This window comes from Schistocerca serialis, chromosome 2 (genome assembly GCF_023864345.2).
Source record: "Schistocerca serialis cubense isolate TAMUIC-IGC-003099 chromosome 2, iqSchSeri2.2, whole genome shotgun sequence".
NCBI lineage: Eukaryota > Metazoa > Arthropoda > Insecta > Orthoptera > Acrididae > Schistocerca > Schistocerca serialis.
This window is the reverse complement of record NC_064639.1, coordinates 594852299-594876748: the sequence shown is the minus strand read 5'-3', so window position 1 is coordinate 594876748 and position 24450 is coordinate 594852299. Positions and strand designations below refer to the sequence as shown.

Here is a 24450-nt window from a genome sequence, read left to right as displayed (position 1 = left end):
GACGGCTTCCCGATCACTAGTTCTCAAGTCGCCAGGGAAACGGCAGCTGACCCGGTTCTCCAGCAGGTAGTTCGCCTCATTCAGCAGGGGTGGTCATCCCGCCCTCCAGGCCAGGCCTCGGACCCTCTTCATAATTATTTTATTCTACGAGACCGCCTCTCGGTCTTGGACGGAGTTCTCCTTCTGGCTACCGATGATACAGCTCCTCGCGTGGTTGTTCCTGCAAGTTTACGAAGGGAGGTCCTCACGTTATTACATGCGGGGCACTGGGGTGTTTCCCATACTAAAACCTTGGCTTGCAGACATGTGTACTGGCCCGGTATTGACAGAGAAATTGAGCACTTGGTGGCCGCCTGTTCCCAGTGTGCAAGCCAACAGGCATCTCCCATGGCAGCATTCTCTTCATGACCGCCGGCAACCCATGCATGGGAACGTGTTCATATCGATTTTGCGGGCCCATTTCTCAATGGCTTTTGGCTCATTGTCATTGATGCTTATTCCCGATTCCCATGTGTGGTTCGCTGCTCCTCAACCACTTCAGAAGTTGCAATCCAGGCACTAATAAAAATCTTTTCTGTGGAAGGTCTGCCAATCACCCTGGTCTCGGACAATGGACCGCAGTTTATTTCGTAGACCTTCCAGGATTTTTGTAGGCGCTTCAGTATTCGGCACGTTTGCTCTCCCCCCTTCCATCCACAATCGAACGGGGAAGCCGAGCGCATGGTGCGCACATTTAAGACGCAGATAAAAAAGTATGTGCACGACTTTCCTGTGGAGGAGGCATTGACGTTTTTCCTGACGGCATACCGGACCACACCAATGGGAGACCGCAGCCCCGCAGAGCTCCTCCATGGATGCCAACCTAGGACTCTGCTGCACCTCCTCCGGCCTGGTCCTCGCCAGTCTTCGCAAAACGGAGTACCTGGCTTTCCACTGGGTATGTCGGTCTGGGCACATGGGTTTGGTCGCAATCCACATTGGATACCAGCGGTGGTCCTGCACCGAAATGGCCGCCGGCTCTATACCCTGCAGGCGGGGGACCGGGTGGTACGCCGACACCAAAATCAGCTATGTCCACGTTTGGGCACCCACCCTCCGACCTCTTGGACACCGGCTTCCCCATTGCCAGCACCCATGTTGGTTTCCCAGGGGACGTTACCGCCTCTCCCCGGTGTGACTCTGCCGCCCTGCGATGGTTCTCAGACTTGGCAGCCTCCAGTAGCTCCAGCACCGGTATCGCCCTCGTGCGCGATGCCCCAGCGAGAGCCGGTCCCCCTCGCAGGCCCGGTTTCTCAGGAGGCTGGTTCACCTGTGGTCGTCCCTTCCCCATCGTCCCCGCCACTGGGTCTTGCTCCTCCTGAGGTGGAACAGGATCCGGAGTTCGACAGCTTGTCGCCCGTTCTGTCCCGGGCTCCGGTGGTGGGATGACAGGAGCCTCTTCGTGTGGGTCACTTCCAACCGTATTCGAAGGTTCCGGCTCGAGGGTTGGCAGATCCCCTCGACTCCGGCCTTCCAATGGATGTGGAGGTCATCGCTCCTGCCCGACGCACCACCTTCCAACGCAGTGGATCACAGAGGCGTCACCCCCCAAAGGAGGAGGAGTGCAGTAGCCACCGGAAAGATCGCGGGAGGCGCACATCGGCGCGGCGCGTCACGGACGGTAGTTGCCGCAAGTAGAGTCCCGTCCACCAGAGGGCACGCGAGAATTCGGACATGACCTCTGCCGGCGTAACAACAACAACAACAACAACAACAACAACTCAGGCAGCACGGGCCGTGCCCAGTCAGTTAACATCGGGCATGCATAGGACACAGTCCCGGTCTACGCTAAGTGAAGTGCGACGTAAACGTGAACAGTGTTACTACAAATACGTCATAGAGAAGCAGAGGTTCTGAACTAAAGATTAAATGTCCTTCGCCATAATGCTATGATGGATAAAAAGTAAAACGCAGTCGACAGCCTACGCATCATTCGCTAAAATAGCTGATAACTCAGACAGTACGCAACAATTGGAATGTGAGTGGTTAAAAAAATGGCATTCCACCAGGAAATGGCAAACTGTCAAAGGTTAAGGGTAATTAACACAAAGTGGTGGGGGAACACCACTTAACAAATGGCAATGGTTAGAAAGACAGTGCCTAATACGTAACCTAGCTAAACAAACCCCTGTGAAGTGCATAGCAAGGGGTATGTCCTTCTGTACCAGTTATTAGGGTTCTTCACATTCCAATAATGATGGCATGCAGTGAGAATGATTGTTTAATTGTCTCTGTGAATGCTGTAATTAATCTAATCTTGTCCTCATAATCTCCATGTGAGTGTTACATAGGGGTTTGTAGTATATTCCTAGGCACATCATTTAAATCCAGTTTTGAAACTTTGTAAGTAGGCTCTCATCTACATCTACTTGGATACTCTGCAAATCACATTCAAGTGCCTGGCAGAGGGTTCATCGAACCACCTTCACAATTCTCCATTATTCCAATCTTGTATGGCGTGTGGAAAGAACAAACACCTATATCTCTCCGTACGAGCTCTGATTTCCCTTATTTTATCATGGTGATCATTTCTCCCTATGTAGGTCGGTGTCAACAAAATATTTTCGCATTTGGAGGAGAAAGTTGGTGATTGGAATTTCATGAGAAGACCCAATTGCAATAAAAAATGCCTTTGTTTTAATAATGTCTACCCCAAATCCTGTATCATTTCAGTGACACTCTCTCCCTTATTTCACGATAATACAAAACGTGCTGCCCTTCCTTGAACTTTTTCGATGTACTCCGTCAATCCTATCTGGTAAGGATCCTACACCGCACATCAGTATTCTAAAAGAGGATGGACAAGTGTAGTGTAGGTAGTCTCCTTAGTAGATCTGTTACATTTTCTAAGTGTCCTGCCAATAAAATACAGTCTTTGTTTAGCCTTCCCCACAACATCTTCTATGTGTTCCTTCCAAGTTAAGTTGTTCGTAATTGTAATTCCTACATATTTAGTTGAATTTATGGCCTTTAGATCTGGATGGTTTATCATGTAACCGAAGTTTAACAGATTCCTTTTATCACTCATGTAGATGACCTCACAGTTTTCATTATTTATGGTCAATTGCCAACTTTCGTCCCATACAGATATCTTTTCTTTTGATCTTCTGATGACTTTACTATTTGATAAACAACAGCATCATCTGCAAACAACTTAAGACAGCTGCTAAGATAGTCTCCCAACTCACTTATATAGATAAGGAACAGCAAAGGGCCTATAACACTGCCTTGGGGAATGCCAGAAACCACTTCTGTGTTACTCGATGGCTTTCCGTCAATTACTACGAACTGTGACCTCTCTGACAGGAAATCAGGAATCCAGTCACATAAATGAGATGATATTCCATAAGCACGCAATTTCACTACAAGCCGCTTGTGTGGTACAGTGTCAAAAGCCTTCCGGAAATCCATTGTTAATAGCACTCAACATTTCATGTGAGTAAAGATAGTTTGCACCTATCTTCAAGAGTCTGCCAATTCAGTTCCTTCAGCATCTCTGTGACATTTTCCCATGGGTCAAACAAACCTGTGACTATTTGTGTTACCCTTCTCTCTATACATTCCTATTTGGTAAGAGCTCGCACACTTGAGCAATATTCTAGGGTAGGTCGCATGAGTGATTTGTAAGCAATCTTCTTTGTAGACTGATTGCTTTATTCTAGTATTCTAGCAATAAACCAAAGTCTGCTACCTGCTCTCCCCACAACTGAGCCTATGTGATCATTCCACTTCACATTCCTACTAAGCATTACACACAAGTATTTGTACAAGTTTACAGACTCCAACTGTGACTAACTGATATTATTATATACATAGTATCCTATGTCTTTTTTTCATTTTGTGAATTATGTAAGTTTACAATTTTGAGCATTTAAAGCAAGTTACTAATTACGGCACCACTTTGAAATCTCATCAGCGTCTGACTGAATATTTGTAAAGTTCCATTCAGACTGTACTTCATTGTGGACAGGTGCATCATCTGCAAAACATCTGAGGCTACTACCTAACAAGAAATCCTCAATCTAGTCTCATATTTCATCTGATACCCCATACTTCTGATAATAAGTGTAGATGTGGCACTGAGTCAAATGCTTTTTGGAAATCGAGAAATACTTCATCTACCTGACTGCCCTGATCCATGACTTTCAGGATATTGTGAGAAAAGTGCAAGTTGGTTTTTTACATGATTGATGTTTTGAAAATCCTTGCTGGTTGGCATGGAGGAGGTCATTCTGTTTGAGATACCTCATTATGTTTGAGCTCAGAATATGTTCTATGATTCTGCAAGAAATGAATGTCAAGGGTATTGGACAGTAGTTTTGTCGATCCTGCCAGCCTTCTTCTCTTCCAGCTACTGGGCACAGTTTTTTGTTTGAGGGATCTATGATAGATCATAGTTATGAGAGTGGCTAAATCAGCCGCAAAATAGGTATAGAATCTGATAGGGATTCCATCAGGTCCTGTGGGTTTGCTCCATTTTAACAATTTCAGCTGCTCCTCAATGCCAATGATACTAATACATATTTCACTCATATTTTCAGTGGTGCAAGAATTAAACTGGGACAATACACCTCGGTTTTCCTTTGTAAAGCAACATTACTTATTAAACGCTTCAAGCATTGCTCTCTTGACTCCTGAACACATTTCTTTCAGTATCTCCCCCTATAGCCCAGTGCTTTGTTTTATACCTGTTGCAGTACTTTCTGTTTCCTTAGGAGTTTCTTTACAGTGATTGTATACCATGGAGGATCACTCCCATTGTGAACTGTTCTACTGGGTACAGTTCTATCCAATGAATGGTCATTTATCCTTTTACGGCTGAGTCACAGTTCCTCTAAATGCTCTTATTCTGAGATAAAAGTTTCAAATTCCTCAATGAGATGTGGCACAACCTCCTCTCTATCTAGTTTTCTGAATATATAATTCTTTCTGCTTGTTTTAGTTGCCCTATGTATTCAGGTACTCATTGTTGCAGTAACTGCCTCATGCTCCTGATACTTCCTCAAAGAGGTCATGTATATTTGTTGCCAATAGATGTAATATATTTCTTAACTATCTGTTCTACGAAGTTTTCAGAGAAGGCATTTACAGGGTGTATACGCAAGGAAAAACAATTCCTGGATTTTTTCCCCAATTTCCCAGGTGAAAATACGCTTTTTCCGTGTTAAGTGACAGTATACTTTCCCTCAAAACTGTAAAAGTTATCAATCCTTTGAATGGCTATGGTTTTATACACCGGCGTAGAATTACTTGGCACTTTAGAAAATGAAACTCGAGGGAAAAACAAAAAACCACAAGATCTTCACTGTGCAACAACATGTACGGTGCATATTTTCATATTATGAAAGTATAAATGCATCTTCCACCAAACATCGCATGTTACTTTCCGAAGCATTGAATTCGAGATTGCGCTGTGTTTTTGTAAGCCAGACACGTGATCTTGCCAGTCGACGACAGCGGATATTCAGAGTATAGGACATGTGATGTAGTCAGCCAATAGCAACATAATTGTTAAGTAGCACGAACACACAAATAGGAAAAGTTAATGATTGAATATACTTTGTGTTGCTACAAGAAAAGCAAAGCTTTTACATACAATATTCATCTTGAAGATTTGCGAGAACGTAGAACAACTGGCTCACCCCCCAATAATATCGCTACCCTACCACAGCAAGAACAAAGGCATCTTTGCCAGATCAGTTCTCTGTTGTACGTGCTCTATGCTACATGCATTGTGTATACGCTGCGAGAATAAAAGTATTCATAGTAAGTGACGGGAGTGTGAGTGATTATTTATTGTTGTAATTACCATGCTCGCTCTCCACTACTTATGGATTAATAAGCTGCCAGAGAAGCTAAGCTTTAACATATAATTTAGATCTTTTTTGCACATGTTACACTTTAAAACACATCACACAAGTGTGCCAGTAAAATGTTTAATAACAACATAAATCTCCAATCTTTTGGCTCAAAATTCTTCTAAATTGCTTGTCCTCAAAGAGTTGACTTTTAAATGAGAGTCAAACTCTGTGATTTAAGAAATTCATCATACATTCTCACACATAGTTCATCTTGCATAAAAGGAAATTTACTTTGAAAGTAATGCTTTTCAAACCATCATTCGCAATATTTTTTCGAGACCTGTTAGAAATAGGTTCATTTCAGCAGTTTCCAGAGGTGCCAGATTACAGGTGTCAAAGCATTTGCGCAGCTATGATGACGTAGGAAACCTGTACGTTCATACATGTAAATCATTAAAAAGATTTTACATTATGTCATAAAAGAAACAAGACATCAAGAGGATGCTCCAAGAGCATCACAGTTTCGTGAACCATATTAAAATTAATAATTCGGCTTATAGTGCACATTCGCATGTCCAGACTCCCAATGAAGTTGGCTTCGACCTGATATTAAGCTTTTCAGTGCTGTTTTTAGGATGTAAATTTTCTTGGAGTACCAGTACTGTATTATCTTATGTTTGGTTCTTTATTATGGCATTATATCTTATGTCCTAGAAGATGAAAAGGTCCATTTGAATGCAGCGAACAGTTGAAACTAGACAATAGCATGGAATTAAACACTTAGTTTCAAATAAACTGACTGCCTCAGTGGAAAATATTAATAAAAGTCAATTTTCTTTAGCAAACCAACAAAAATAACTTCATTGTTCTGCAAGACAATTAATGCCTGACCGTCAGAAAGGTGGAAATAAAATAAGATCTGAAACTAATAAAATTTTAGCCCTCCATAATTATGTGAACGTATTTTAATTCACTTGATAGCTCCTGGCCACAGAAATCAGTTTTGTTTTTATTTGACGTGAGAGCAATAAACGAAGAGGAAACAGCAAAATCACTAAACGTAAACATGTGTCACTTGGAGACTACTCAGCTCCCCACTACAACTCAGACTGCTCTGTGCACCTGCCTTGGATCTACGATATTTCCAAACCCCCCTGCAAGCGTTTGAGATAGGACGCCAAAAATTTAAAAGAATCAACTTTTCCTAAAAATGTTCATTTTGTAGTGCAAATCTTTCTGAAAAGTCTGATACACAAAACATTTATGCTCAAGGAAATGTAAGACATGTTATTTGGTCTTAAGTGGGCCAAAGTGCAGTGCCACATCTCTTCACACAGCATTCTTCTATAGTACATCACTGTATTTCACTCTGTGGAATGCAAATGTGTATATTTTGTAATGGATGCCATCACAAACTATATTCATGACAGTGGAAATTAAAATGCCCTGTGGTGCCCCTCCTGCTCCCAGTTGGCCAGTTCGGCATCCTGCCACTCCTTTTTTTTCCCTTCTTTTTTTTTAAAAAAAAACCCTCACAATTAGTACTGGATTATTTGTAACCGGGAGAAAAAGGACTCTTCAGAAAATTTGCATTCTTTATTGCCTATTAGCTAATAACTTGCAGTTTTGTTGTGACTTAATATTAAATATAGGATACATAAAACCATAAAGACAAGAGACAAGCAAGACAGCCCTTCAATCCTTAGGTCCTAGCATTTTTTTCTCTCTAATCTTGCTACAACTTTACATGGCACACTTCCCTTCCTGCAAAAGAATCTACTACCTCATCAAAGTACGTCAAACATTTTCCTACATGAAAAATCGAAATGTCATTGTCTAATACTGAAAATACTGTTAACAGAAATAGTACCCAAGACTGGTGTTATTTCTCGATCTAATTACGTCTGTTTTGTCACTGTCTGCTAGATGAAATGAAACAGGCCTCTCTAGTATCACAGCAATTGTGACACACACCAAATAAATGAGACTGTTTTGGCACAAATGGTCACTTTTATAGCACAACAGAATATAATTCACGATATATCAATATCAAAAGCCTACTAGACCTACTAAAAGCAAAAAAGCTTTATGTCAGGAAATAGTTTCACATTTCATTCATATGATCCAGCTTCTCAAGCATGAGATCAAAAAGTAGTACTATGAAATTTTTGTATAAATTTGGAATCATCATATTCCTCCATGATTTGTGTGATATCCCCGTTTCTTCTCCTTCCTCATTGTAACAAACAATCTTGTCATCACTAATTCTGTAACTATTCCAGCCAGTGTCAAGACATTCTCTGGTTAGCTTCACTAACCCTGCCACAATCAGCAGTTTAGTTATCCCACATTTATTCTCCTGTTAGGCCTTAATACGTGTTCGTACAACATGTTTTCTGCACTACTCACAGAATTGAACTTAAGTGTCTGCTAGCCGGCGACTGTGCAACTGGCCCTTACTAGTGTAGCGATTTGGCCAAAACTTTTCTGTCGAAGTTTCATTTTCTTGAATACACCAAAAAGATAATAAGTAATCTTTCTTATCTGTTATTCCCATTTGTCATTTGTTTCCACTCTGGTAGTTTGCATTATGGAATTATAACAAAGCTGATCATTCGCAAACCAAAGCTGATCATTTGCAAACCCAGTCAACTACATAACAAACAGCCATTGGCATTCACCTGTTCAGCTTTATTCCACTCATCTCATATAGCCCTGTCCCCTCCAACTTTTCAAATGAATGTATACAACATGGCATGGATGAGAATCATGTATCATTCTTACAGCAAGCTTTTGAGCAATGAAGATTTCGTAAAAAGAAAAATGGCATTATACTTCATGGAATTCAATACCTCACCACAAAATTATTAGGATGAAAGTAAAGCACACAAGGTAAAGAACAAATAAATGAGACACGACAAACTGTAAATAACACAAATACTGCAACAGAAAAAAGTGAGTTGGTGATAAATACAGATGTTATCTAGTTAATACAATTAACATCATTTCTAAATACACTATCATTTAACATTTATTTTCTCAATGATAACATTCAATTCATTCAGAGCTCCAATTGCTCTGGTTTGGCTGGCTACCCTACTGATTATTTTGAATGTTCAAAGTGTTTCAGAGGTGCAAGGAACATGTATGTTTTAACAAACTGTACCTCTCTCTTCTTTTTGCACGTGATTTGTGAGCAGTTTATTAGTTTACTTTTTTATATTTTGGTTATTTACTTCCCTGTGACAAATTGCTGCCATTAAAATTCAACAACTGGCATTAATCTGTTTGGTAAGAAATGAGTTTAATGACAGTACTAACCGAAAGCGAGTACACAGAATATCAAGCAGTTGAAAGCATATATGAGTGCACGCGCTTTACTGATGCAACAGATAAGGACAGAATGAGATTTGAATTTTCATTTAATAAATTTCCGCAAATCTTTATGTGGATACATGCCTTTTATTTTACCATTTTTTATATTTCCTATCAAGTAGCACCCCGGATGTGGCTTGTCAACAATGATATACGGACCAACATATAACAATTGCCATTTTCTATTCAATGCCTTTAATTTCGATGATTTCGGATGCGTTCTTAGTAGTACCTCCTGTCCAATCTGGAATTCTGTTACGTTTTTCAATTTCCTGTCGTAAATTCCTTTCCTTATCTGAGCTTGCTCTTCCAATGTTATTAGCGCTCGCTGTACTTTCTCTTCTAAGATTACGTCTTTGTGCCTTAATTTAGGTATCGGTTTTGCCCATTCATCTAGCTCCATCTTTTCAAACATTAGTTCGGCCGGTGTGTGCCCTGTGGATGTGTGTGGTAGGTGATTTACTATGTCCTGTCACGGTCGCCACTCTATAGTATAATAAAATAATGGAATAGATGATAATAAAATGCGTGGCTTTTTAAAATGTATTGAATTAATGAGATTAATTTTTCGGCGTGAATGACAAGCACAATAAGCTGAGCTATGCCTGGAAATAAGTCCGTATTAGTTCATATTATTTTGCAGGGCGGAGTAGTTTCTTTCTCCGCTGTAGATTTGTGCTTACCATTCTTTATAATACTACGTTTGGTCGCCGCGTTCACCTTTGAAGTCTTGACCGTGTTCCTATTAAGCTTATCGGATCTTCGTAATTTTCCAAAGTACACAGGTGGGCTTCAGTTATTGTAATTATTGTACTATTTGAAATAACAACTCACACGACCATTCTGTTAATAAAACAATACTGTATTTTTCTAAACGGTGCACATATGAAATCCACACTCCTCACTTATTCATAGCGACCCCAAAATGGCGGTCTACAATTACTCGCTAAAAAATTGACGTGCTTCTCACTCTTTCACTAGCTGAGCGCGAATCCCTCCTTCCTCCTACCGGTACCAGAAAAAATCCTCTGTTTATTAACAACTGAAAGTCAAAAAATACATGACGGTAGGCATAGGCTCTATGATGGGCTACCGCTTCATCTTGTCTCTTTGCCTTTAAGGAAGACGAAAACATAAAGGAAATGCAAAAGGTTTATCACAGCGCGCACTCACGCGCGCACACACACACACACACACACACACACACACACACACACACACACACAGATATATGTACACTGATTGGTTTAAGTGTGAGTGACATCGATTAGTAGGAGTGAGGGTCGCGGCTCGTGGTCAAATTCCAATAAAGGGTAGCATGCGAATATAATTTGCAATATGTCTAGTGCTTACGGCTTGCATCAAACGCTACGGATAATGTAAATAGACAGGGAGCAATATGTAACATCAGGGAAAGGCAACCACTCACCTGTAGCAATGAGAGAAGCATAGTAGCTCATAACAGAAAACAGCAGTAGCTTTTGAGCATTAAGTCTTTTTCCAGCAGTAGTATACACAGTCAGTCTCTCACACACACACACACAACCACACTTACACCCAAATGCACACTCCTGTGGCCACAGCAAAATTTCAGAGAAGATATAGAAGAACAACTTCATTAACATACCTGGTGCTCCACCGCCACTGACTGGTTGTTGTGCAATTGGCTGGCTGTAGGGTTGTCCTGGAGAAGGGTACCCTGTGGGCTGAGGGTACCCCATTGGAGGCTGATACCCCTGGGGTTGGTACCCACCAGGACTAGGCTGGTATCCCCCAGGCTGATATCCGCCAGGTTGATATCCGCCAGGTTGATATCCACCAGGACCCGGCTGGTACCCACCTGGTGGAGGTTGGTAGCCACCGGGAGGCTGAAACCCAGGTTGACCTGATGGAGGGTAACCTGGCTGTGCTGGAAACAATACCAAGATTGATTGATTGATTGATTTAATATGAATATGGTGACTTAAATTTCACTTAACACAATAGCTAAAATAATACCGATGCATGATTATAGTGATGCTGCAAGCAGGGCGGCATGGAGCATGGTGACACAGAGTGAATCGAACATGTCTGTTTCTGAGCATGGCAACCAGAGCATTCGAGTGACTCTGGCTGCAGTCAGGCAATGCTGGTGGCATTCGGCTGTTTTTTCAGGTAGTAGCATCAGTACTGTTGCTTGTTCTGTGGGTTGTTCAAGATATGTTAGAGCTGATATTTCTCACTTAAGTGAAACTTGCAAGCATATTTTCTGGGAAATGTTAGGTCTTGGGATAGCTGTGTATATGTTAGAGAAAATATTGACGTCAATAGTGTTCACTCTTAGAAATAAAGCACAGCCATTAGGCAGCTGCCACAGAGACTGAATTGGAGTCATTTGCTTAAGGTTACCATTATAACAAGCTGCAGCTCAGAACTTTAAGTCCAGTCATATGTGCGATCTAGTAACAGTGTAGGATGTGTAAGTGCAGTCCCTCTTCATAAGCTGTTACAGCGCTGTATATGCTCGTGGTCTCATGGTAAGCGTCGCACAATGTAGACATAAAATCTTGAGTATGAGTCTACCCCATTCCCTAAATTTTTAAATAGCATTCTGGTTGACTACTTAAGTTGTCAATCTGACGGTATGTTAAAGATAATTCGTTTCACTTTCTAATCCACATGTACGTGCAAAAATGTCCAGGAACCATTTTGCCAAACAGCTCATGGCAGCGTTAAGATCAGTTTACTCTCGAGAGTTTCCTCACTCTACAGAGGTCACTGGCTACTGGTGACATGTGACCCGCCACTGACCTGCTGCCTGACCGGGCAACCATGGTGCAGTGCTGTGAGTTTATTTATCAACAGTAATTTTCTTATTTTAAGTTGTAGTATTCATCTTGCAGTTACATATTGGAGTTTGCATACTTGAAACTTCTGAACATTGTTCAAGTGTTGCAAAATAGACTCGCAAGTAGAAAAAAGGCCTAACATTTGTAACATGTTCTTCATTTGGGTTTAATACACACATCAAAAAAAGTTTTGCATCACCCCAGTTCCCAGAACTCCTAAAGATAGACGTTGACTGTGGATACTGTGTCACAGGCACAGTCCTTTGACTGTTCAGAGATGTCACTAAACCTGCCCAAAGACCATGCATGAGCAGTGCCTATTACATGGAGGGGGTCCGAAAGGTGATCAGTTTCAGTCATTCCACCAGGAAGGAGGTACACGTCTCGTTTTGTCTGTAATTCAACCATGCCTAGACGGTCAATACCGCGGTTCGATTGTGTCCGCATTGTTACTTTGTAGCAGGAAGGGCTCTCAACAACGGAAGTGCCAGGTGACTAAGAGTGAACCAAAGTGACATTGTTCAGACATGGAGGAGAAACAGAGAGACAGGAAATGTAGATGACATGCCTCGCTGAGGCCGCCCGAGAGCTACCACTGCAGTGGATGACTGCTACCTACGGAATATGGTTTGGAGGAACCCTGACGGAAACGCTACCATGTTGGATAATGCTTTTCATGCAGCCACAGGACATCGTGTTAAGACTCAAACTGTGCGCAATAGGCTGCATGGTGCGCAACTTCACTCTCGACGTCCATGGCGAGGTCCATCTTTGCAACCACGACATCATGCAGCGCAGTACAGATGGCCCCAACAACATGCTGAATGGACCGCTCAGGATTGGCATCATGTTCTCTTCACCGATGAGTGTTGCATATGCCTTCAACCAGACAAATGCCGGAGATGTGTTTGGAGGCAACCTGGTCAGGCTAAATGCCTTAGACACACTGTCCAGCGAGTGCAGCAAGGTGGAGGTTCCCTGCTGTTTTGGGGTAGCATTATGTGGGGCCGACGAATGCCATTGGTGGTCATGGAAGGTGCCGTAATGGCTGTATGATATGTGAATGCCATTCTCTGACCGATAGTGCAACCATATCAGCAGCATACGGCAAGGCATTCGTCTTCATGGACGGCAATTCATGCCCCCATCATGCAGATCTTGTGTTCAGCATAATATCGCTCAACAAGAGTGGCCAGCATGTTCTCCAGACATGAACCCTATCAAACATGCCTGGAATAGATTGAAAAGGGCTGTTTATGGATGACATAGCCCAACAACCACTCTGAGGGATCTACACCGAATAGCTGTTGAGGAGTGGAACAATCTGGACCAACAGTGCCTTGATGAACTTGTGGATAGTATGTCACAATGAATAAAGGCATGCCTGAATGCAAGACGGCATGCTACTGGTTATTAGAGGTACCGGTGTGTACAGCAATCTGGGCCACCACCTCTGAAGGTCTCGCTGTATGGTGGTACAACATGCAATGTGTGGTTTTCATGAGCAATAAAACAGGCGGAAATGATATTTATTTCTATTCCAATTTTCTGTACAGGTTCTGGAACTCTCAGAACGGAGGTGATGCAAAACTTTTTTTGATGTGTGTAGAATGCAGTGAAGGCAGCTCTGAACTTTGTATTGTGTATGGGACTAGTGCTTTTTTGAAAAACACATTAAAAAAGGATTTTCTTCTTTCACGAAAGGTCATTCTGGAATGAATGATTTTTCGTATTCAGGAAGATACTAAACTGACATATGTGATGATCTGAGACAATTTACGTATCATGCAACATTTGGATTCAATAGACAAGGTTCAAAAGTCACAAGTTCGAGCATTGCTTGCTCTAATGCAAAGCAACTAAAATCAAGGGGATGACTGTTACTGAATTTTTGCTTGACTGTCATCAGTTTGCTCACTGAGTATTACTCTGCAGATTGTTACTGGTGATAGGTTGTGATGCCTTTATGTTAACTTCTTAGGAAGAAATTAATAGCTGGGCACCAACAAACAAGATACACTTGAGCAAAGGGCAGTAAGAACATAATATTTTGCATCCTGTGTCTCAGAAATGTTATTGTGTACTATGAACTGCTCCCTAGTGGTGTTTCCATTGCAGCTGGCATTTGATGCCACCAACTAGAAACACTTTTCGGCCACATTGTAAGAAGAACGACATACAGAACTCCATCACATGCTGCCACTACATGATAATGCACTCAGTCGATTTCACAAATAAAACTATCCAGGATTTTTTTTGGGAAGTCATTTGTTTATTATTCTACTAATTATGACCTCAAGTGTTTACCTTTCCTGCTCCTTAACGAAAAACAGTCAAGACATTAATTTCCAGATAAAAACATACTTCCAAATTGGTTTGATGACATCTATAACACAGATCCAGTAGGTTTCCACAGTCTTGGCATCAGTAAATTATCTGAGCATTGTCAGACTGTTTTAGATAACGTGAGGGAATACATTGTTGATGATTGATTTCTCTCTGATGTTTACTGTTGTGTTCAACCAACTAACAGAAGCACTATTAAAATATGCACTGTACTAATACAAATGAAATACAATGTACCACAATAACCTTGCAACAAAAGTCTATTTTAATAAAACATAGTAGTTTGACAGTTTTTCTGGTGTGCCTATATATATCTCCGCTATATGGTGGAGTAGCAATCTATCCTTTTCTTAATATTGTCATTAGCCCATCCCTGATTTTCAATTGTTTAATAAAACATAAGGTATCTGTAATTACATTGTGCCCATATTGCTATGAATTAATGAAATATTACTGACTCTGGACTTTAAAGCAGTCTATGTGTACTTGCTGTCCTGGGTCACTCTCAAGCAATAGGAAAAGGGACATTTCAAAAACAAAATAAATAAGATTCTCTTACTGGTTTTCGATCTGGCTGCCTGTATCTGTCACAAAATGCCTAAAAACCTGCCCTTCAGCAAGACTGTAAACACAAACCACAGCAGCCTTCATTTTATAGGTTACCTCAGAACTAGTGAAGTGTTATGGTATTTCCCCTCTCCCTTATTGTGCCAGTAGTGTCTAGGGCAGCTAAATCACAAGATAAAACATGAGATAGATAGAATTTTCAGGTGGAATGTCTTTTCTGGACTCAAAACCATAAATTAGTAACCTTATTTCATTCCTTATGTGAAAACCTCTCAGATTATTCTATGGAAATGATACAAATATATCAATTAAATTTATGAGGATAAACCATGAAGTAAATCTTTGATCACAGAGATGCCAAACACATCCTGCGTTGTAGCCAATATTCAATTATAACAGAAAGAATACCATCCGATATGTTCCTGGAATAGGCTGTGAAGTGACCACAGTGGGTTTCTCGAAGACATCCTGCTGAGAGCCAGAATACCCAAAGGATATGTGTGTGAGTCTTATCTGACTTTCAGGTTTAGTGACTACAGAATAATTATTAATAATACTCACATGCACCAATTTCAAATCAAAGGTCATAAATCAATAACTGTCACAGTTATTTGAGTTCGTCCCTCTTAAGCCTACTGAAAGCTAAAAAGGGCACTTCACCAGATGCCACTTACAATTTTGGAGAATCTCTAGTGGTGCATCATTAGTAGGCAGCACATCTTTATAAAATACAGGGCGATCAAAAAGTCAGTATAAATTTGAAAACTGAATAAATCATGGAATAATGTAGATAGAGAGGTACAAATTGACACACATGATTGGAATGACATGAGGTTTTATTAGAAGCAAAAAAAAAAAATACAAAAGTTCAAACTGACAGATGGCGCTTCATCTGATCAGAATAGCAATAATTAGCAAACAAAGTAAGACAAAGCAAAGATGATGTTCTTTACAGGAAATGCTCAATATGTCCACCATCATTCCTCAACAATAGCTGTAGTCGAGGAATAATGTTGTGATCAGCACTGTAAAGTATGTCCGAAGTTATGGTGAGGCATTGGCGTCGGATGTTGTCTTTCAGCATCCCTAGAGATGTGGGTCGATCACGATACACTTGCGACTTCAGGTAACCCCAAAGCCAATAACTGCACGGACTGTCTGGGGACCTGGGAGGCCAAGCATGGTGGAAGTGGCGGTTGAGCACACGATCATCACCAAACGATGTGTACAAGAGATCTTTCACGTGTCCTAAAATATGTGGTGGTTCCAATAAAACCCCATGTCATTCCAATCATGTGTGTCAATTTTTACCTCTCTATCTACATTATTCCGTGGTTTATTAAGTTTTCAAATTTATACTGACTTTTTGATCACCCGGTATGTTTCTTGAGATCACTGCCATTGGCACTAACTCCAAAAGTAAACCACGCTAATAAAGAGAGAGCACAAAACTGATTGCTAAATTTGAACATCCACAGAAAGACTTTGTAAGCTACAAACAGTGTAAAGTTCAAAATCAAGAAGAGCTACGTGTAGGAAACCATATGCATTGACAGAAAATGTAGGCTCAAAAATCCGTTGAAAGTGAAACCAGCAAATGCTAGACTTAATTACTGCCTATGAAAGAACTGCTCAGCAGTGATCATTTCTGTCATGTTTTGGTCCATACTGCCACCTCTCAAAATATGAAAATCAAGGGGCTTGCAGTATAACAGGCCCACTATCAGAGGTATTTTCGACTCTGTCATTTCCAGACCAGGGTCCCTTACTTCAAATTCAAAGAATTACTTTTCTCCATCATCCCTGAAAATTTGTGCCATCATCGTGGAACTGTGCTACAGGTATACACCTGCGTTCATTGTCATACGTTATGAGACATCCGCAATCAGTGTGGTGACTGTAGGGAGGTAGCGGGTATGAACGATGGTATGGTAGGCTGTAACACCTGTTTTCTCAGCTCCACGATGGGGTGCAAGTCTGCTTTGAAAGAAATTAATTTGTTGGCAGAAAGATGCATACACTGTATTTTCTGCAACTAATTGGCACATAATAGATCTGAGTTCTGCACAGGATGCAGAGGTTTTGATGCTATTCACACAGTGTCGAGCAATTCTTTCAAAGCCAGAAATTAATTCTGAGCTATAATCTAACATACTGGTAGTTTGGCGTTATGAATCGGAGGTGAAAGGATATTCTCGGCAAATTCTACAACTGCCTGTCCATCTATGCTGTCGCATTACAACTCAATAATTCTCATCTGAATATTATGGTAGCCTAGAGGTGTCGTTCATATGAAAACGTCAGGGGCTAAATTAATATCACTTTGCACAGACACTTCACTTCATAGAATCTCAGCACCATGCTGAGCTTGAGAAACCAGTTGTTACTTGGGTTCTCTCTGTCTTAAGGGTACAGCAAGTTAAAAGGCCCTTCAACATGGACGCTTTTTGTTTTATTGGCAAAGCATCAGAAGTAATAATACTGCAATCATTACAAGTAGGCGAGTTTTGTCATTCTTTCAGTATTTATAGACTGAATGATGGCTTTGCTTAAGGATGACTGGGATAGACGTTCTGTGTTCTTGTTCCTCATTCTGGTGGCAACTGCTTCTCCTTTCACATTAGCTGTATTAATTTTCTCCGTTCCTTTCGGAGACTGCTTTTTCAGATGTGGCATATGGTTCCAATGCAAAGTAAGCTACCTGATTTGGAACTATATTACTCCTAGCCTATGAAGTCTCTCTGTGGATGTTCAAGTTTTGCAGTAAATGCTGTGTTGTTATCTTCTCATTTGCATTCCTCTGTTTTGGAGATAACCACACTGTTCTTATGAAAAATATTTTCAAACTGTATAATGACCAAAAGACATGATGCCTACTCATAATATTTACAGTATAACCACCGGAACGCTCCAGAAATGTGAATCCTTTCTGGTGAATGAGCTTTTCAGTATTCAGTATACTTAAGACAGAAAAACAGAAATAACTATAACAGTTATTGTATTTCATTAACAGTTGGTGCACCTAAGTATTATAAGTAATTATGCTCTAGTGCCTATAGTCAGTTACAGAAATGGAAATAAAACTCAGTAACATTTACTTTCGGTATTCTGACCCCCAGCAGTGACATCTTTGAAACGTAAGCTTTATTCACTTATGAGCCCCCTCAAGGCAACATCGTCTGGTATTCTTTCTGCTGGAAGTATAATTGAATCTTGGTAACAATGCAAAATAAGTTTGGCAGCTCTGTGAGTGATGAGTTACTTCCTGAATGGCACAGAATTATTCTGCTAAATTCACTTGACTCTACATGTCATTACCATTGAATAAGCTTTGCAATTTTCACTTAAGGTGAGACATAAGATTATCTAATTATAGTTTTGAGTCCAGGAAAGTCATTCCATGTTGAAAGTGCAACAAATTTCTTCTTCCATGCTGCAATTTATCTATTCTAGTCACCATTGGGGCAACAGGGAGAGGGGCGTTTAGCTAGCTCTGAGTTAAAGTGATCACCTGTCAAATGAAGGCTGTGTTGATTCACAGTTCCAGTCTTGCTGAAGGCCATATTTTTAGCCATTTCATCACAGAGCAAAAAGCAGTCACATCGACATTCAATAAGGAAACCTTAAGAAAACTTCTCCAGCAAATATTACCTCACTAGTTTTAGTACTACATAGTGAAAAGATGAAAACGTTATTACACTGCACAACTGATAATACCTCTTTTCACTTCTGCTGACATAACTTACACTTTTTGTACATAAGTAATTTTATTTATCAAATTACACACTTCCATTCTACTTGAGTATGGCTGAACAGTAAGTAAACACTAACTGCTTCAAAGCCTGAAGTGAATAATATCTTACTAATTCATGCAGATATAGGCATGCTCATGTTACATGTATTAATGTTTCATTAAAATAGACTTTCATTGTAAGGTTATCATGGAAAGTTGTATTTCATTTGTATTTGCACTGTGCACATTTTAAGAGGGTTTTCCATTAATATACTGAACACAACTGCAAATATTTATCCTTCATGAACTCTATATTCTCTAACATTACCTAAAATTGTCTGACAATGCTTGGGTAGTTTACTGATTCCATGCCTGTAGAAACTGACTGGTTACAGATGTCAACCTGGGTTTGAAGGAAGATTTTTGCCTGGAAACAAATTTACTTGACGTTTGTTTGATAAGGGATGGGAAAGATAAACATCTGAGGGCATAAGATCAGAATAGTAAGAGTGTGAGAGATGACATACCAAATAATCTCCTGAATAGTTGTTTTTGAAATCAGCATAGTGTATTATTGTGTAATAGCAATACACGATGCAGTTTTGTCTGTCATTTTTCTTACACTGCAATGTTTTTCTGGATATGGCTCATCCATTAATTTCTTCTAAGAAGTTAACATAAAGGCATCATAACTTACCACCAGTAACAACACTGCATACGAATGCTCAATGAATGAACTGATGATGTTCAAGCAAAAATGCAGTAACAGTCACCCCCTTTGATTTTTGTTGCTTTTAATTAGAGTATGTAGTATTCCTACACTCAACTTTTGAACCTTGCCTACTGAATGCAAATATAGCATGATGCTTAAATGGTCACAGTTCATCACACACGTCTGTTTTTGACACTTCCTGAATGTGGAAAATCATTCCTGCCAGAATAATCTTTATTGAAACAATAAAATCATTTTCTGTTATGTTTTGTGCAAAGACACTCTGTCCACACACAATACAAAGGTTCTAAGCTGTCTCTGCTGCCTTCATCTCTCAATTAAACCTAAAGCTAACAATATATTGCAAATGTTAGACTTTTTCCACTTGCAAGTCTATTTTACATCTCCTGAACAATGTTCACAATTTTCAAACAAGCAAAATCCAATATGTAATAGTTTATAAATACACTCATACCTCCATGCTGGCAGATGGCGCCTGGCATTAGGAGGCAGATGACACATGGCCAATAGTCAGCAGTCACTGTAGCATGACAAGCATAAATTGTTCTGATCTTCATGCAGTAATGAGCTGTTTGGCAAAATAATTTCTGGAAGCTTTTGCTGTTACAGGTGTGTTAAAAAGTGAAGTGAATTATCCTTGAGTTTGCATCAGACTGATAACTTTGGCAACCAACCGAAGTGTGATTTAAAAATACAGAGAATGAAGTGGACTCGATCTCAAGGCTTTATATCTACATTGTGTCATGCTTACCACAAGACCACGAACAGATACAGCACTTTCTCCATGCACTTCCACACCCTACAGCGCTGCCAGATCGTGCATATGGCCAAACTTAGAATTCTGAGGGATGACCGGATATATCAGCTGCCTTAAATGAATGACCCTGACTTATTTTCAGCAGTATCCAGCCAGCAGCTGGGTTTTATGTCTAAGACTGTATATAAACACAATAATTTGTCCAATGAAAAATATATAGAACCATCTATAGTTGTATTATCAAGGCAAAATACAATTACTTTCCATGTGTACAGGTCACCAGATGGAGACAACAAGTGCTTTTCATTCACAAGGAAGGACATGGGGAAGAAAATTACTCTCCCAAGAAAAATATAACCATATGTGCTGTCTTCAATGCTGATTTCTCAAAATCCAAGAAATTCAAAGACAATAGTATACATTCACTGTATATAAGCCCAACATTAATGGAACCAGCTGGGAAAATAGCAACTTCTACATCTATCATAACTAGGTGATGCTAAATACCTGCAAAAATGCACATAAAACATAGGAGGTAAATACAAGTTTTAGCAATCACTACACCCAAATGCTTACAATGAATTTCAGTACTGAAAATGGGGAATATTTTTGTTCCCTCCTGAAGAGGGAATATTAGAATGATGTATACATACAACTGTAACAATAGCAATGACAAACGTAGCATGTTTAAGGCCACATTTAAAACTGTTTGAAATAGTGTTTTCCAAGAAAACTACTACACTTAACTCTGCTTAAAAAATAATAATTGTACAAATAAGAGGAGATTGCATGAATACTCCAAGCAAAACACTGGTCCTGATTTCATTACTCACTTCAAAAAATCCCAAAGTATCTAACACAAGTTATTTAAAAAAACAGAAAATTAGAAGCTAATGTTTAATTTCAAGAATACAGTTAAAACAGTCTGGCAAGTTGTAAAAAGAGAAATCGGTGCAAGAGCAATGATCACACCAATTTAGAGCTAATTAAGAATAACAATAAACTGACCGACCCGTGACATGTGACCAGTGCTTTCAACCACCATTTCTCAAATATAGAGCAGCAGTTGACAAATACACATTATGACAACAGCCAGGCAATAAGAGAGTACAGTCAGATCTAAAAATTCATGCAAATACATTATTCATGCATCCAGCAACATCTAAGGATCTGGTACAACATTTATTGTAGAACCACTATCAGACACAGTAAATTCATCATTTGAGAGTGTTGTATTTACAAACAGACTAAAAGTAACACCTCTGCATATGAAAGGCACCAAATGTGAAATCACTAAAAATAGGGCAGTTTCAGCTTTGTCAGGCCTCAAAATTATGAAAAAGATGTGCCTTAAAGATTAACAACGTTCTTAAATAAAGAAATGCTGATGACTGACTCACAACATGTGTTCAGAGATACAAAGTCAACCTAGTCAGCAACTTTTACTTTTTTTAAAAGGAATGCTAACAGCTTTGGATGATAAACAAAACATATCTGTCATATTTCTTGATTATACAAAGAGAGAGGTTCCCAGCAGTGGGATCAACTTTTTGAAACCAAATTTACTGTGATGTAAGTTAAGATCCTAGGCATCACACCCTGCAACTATTCATCATGGTGGGCTCTCGTTTGTGAGTAATTGATGAAAAAAATTCAGAATTTTGCATGATACTCAGTAACATTTAAAAAAGTGGTATTATATAGACTGATTGTGTGATGCAGTGGATGGGATTATAGCTTCACATGCAGGAGGGTGTGGTTTTGAATACTGACAGTGGCAGTAAATATTTTTATTTTTAAATCTTTATCAAAATTTCTTTGATCATCATTTTTATTCAGTTAATTGGTTTACATACCATTTTTAATTTCTTTTCCTTTGTCACTTCATTTTAATCACCGTATGAACTTTTTCATTTGTTTTATTCTTTCTTTATTTTATTCTTTTTTCAATCGGAATTTTTGTGAATATGAAGTTATCTATTATAATATTCAATTATTTGAAAATCCCAACATAATAGCTAAAAAACAAAAGATGAAATAATATATTTATATTGACTGTGCAAATGATGTGAAAAATGTATTTTTCATTACTAGATGTAGAACTTTTTTGCACAGTAATTGTCATACAAATATTTAAAACATAACCTAAATACCTATTAAGATTTAAATGGAAGAAGGCTTGAAAAGTAAAATTAAATTCAAGCAAAATGAGAAGTATGTATAATGAACACAACAATGTGTATGAAAAAACAAGGTGATAAAACAATAGAAATTAAATTGACATTAATACATAAAATTAATTAGAAGCTAATAAACAAAGATTAAAAGTGGAAAAAGAATGACAGGAAGAGAAATAAGAGCAAATGAAGAAGTCGATATTATAATTAAAATTATGTGACAAAGAAATGAAAACAAAAAATTACATTTAAATCAGTTAGTTGGATAAAAATTATGACCAAACACATTTTGATAAAGTTTTAAAAATAAAAATAAAAATTATTGCATCTGATGATGTTCAAAAACCCATAACATCCCACATGTGGAGCAATTATCCTATCCACTATACCACGCAACCAGTCTAGATAATATGACTTTTTTAACATTACTGAGCATCACGCAAAATTCTGATTTTTTTTCTTCTTCAATTACTTGCAAACAATGGCCCACTACGGTGAAAGGCTGCAGGGTGTGATACCTGGGATCTTATCCTACATCACCGTATATTTGGTTTCAATAAGTCAATCCCACTGTTGGGGACCGCTCCTTGTTAGTAAGGCCTTCGCTATTTTGATAATCATGTTCTCCTGCATAAGTTAAGTAATTATGGAACTAGAGGCCAGTGGTAAGTTTAATCATCCCTAAATGATAATCAACAGATTACAGAAATTAAATACAAAGACAATGAAACACACAGAATATCTAGTTTTTAAAGAAATGAGCAAAAATTGAGTATGGAGTCACATAAGGGTCATTTCTGAGACCTATCCAATTTAAGCTATCTGTAAATTGCAGATCTAAACTTCAGATGACACTAATAATCTAATCAGATCACACAGTGAGTGGGAAAAAATAAGAAAAAAAACAATAAACTGTAGCAGTTAACCTTCATACAACACAAAATCTCCATGCTGCAAACCTCATTTCCATCACTGAAGGGAAAAAATGTCTCAAATGTGAGACATACAAAATTTCTTAATCATACATGTTCAAGAGGATTTCAGGTGGGAGATGCAGATTAAAAATTTTAATACGAGTACAAACTGAACAGACTTATGTTTACTGTTACAAACTCTCACTCAAAATACATGCTGCCCATTAGAGGTCATGATGTACTATGGCAATATACAGTCACTGCACATCTATGGAATAATTTTTGGGGGAGTTTTACAAAATTAAAAAAAAAAATCAGAAAAAGATTATTAGAGTGACAAAGCAAGTTGGCTGAATGCAGAGATTCCTACAGACCCTTTTTTTTTAAGTCTGAAAATACTGCTCTTCCTTGTTTGTATAGACATGAGATATTAACTTTTACAAAAGGGAGCATCTTAAAAAAGAAAACATCTTCAAACATAACTATAGATTACACTCAAATGAAACGAGCAGAAGCTTAACCTGCATGTTAACATAGTAAGAACAAACTTATGCAAAATTGGAGTTTATCATATTGAAATTGTGTTACACAACAGAAGCCTTCTTACTTAAAATGCATACCAAAATTAAATACATTTAAAGTGAAGCTGAAATAGTTCTTGCTTGACCACTGCATCTAGTCTGTCTCTGAATTTCTGGAGCATCATAAGTAAACTGATTTACCAAATCTCATTTCCTGACTTGTCCTATATCATATATACAACAATATGCTGATACTAAAAATTATTTACCGGAAAAAAGCAACAGTTCCAATAAAACAAGGAGTACCCCAAGACTCTGTTCTTGAACCTTTCCTGTTCAATTTTTTTTTCAAATTGTATAAACCTAAGAATGTAGTTAATCAGACAACAACAGAAGGAACCATGTATAGTCTTAACATCATTAGAAATGAAAACAACACAGTTAAACTGCTTGGACTGGTGATTAACCAAAAACTCTAGGGTAGAACACATGAATTATCTCAGCAGGAAACTAGCTTGGGTACTTTTTAATTGTACAAATGGAAGTTCAATGAGAACAAATAGTTGTTACTCTTCTGATTTTTTGCTTTCTTCCATTCCCAGCTGCAGTACGGAATATCACTGCAGTGTTATCCTGGTGTATTTCTCCAGAAACTAGAT

General features: G+C 39.0%; 1 protein-coding gene across 2 annotated transcripts in view; it reads right to left on the bottom strand.

Annotated features, from left to right (window-relative positions):
- LOC126457615 (phospholipid scramblase 1) overlaps window positions 1-24450 on the bottom strand; it is a 160187-nt gene that overhangs the window by 117896 nt on the left and 17841 nt on the right. For both annotated transcript variants that reach the window (XM_050094070.1, XM_050094071.1), the window contains exon 3: window positions 10843-11124. In XM_050094070.1, the coding sequence (XP_049950027.1) occupies window positions 10843-11124 (282 nt within the window). The remainder of the gene's footprint in view (window positions 1-10842; window positions 11125-24450) is intronic.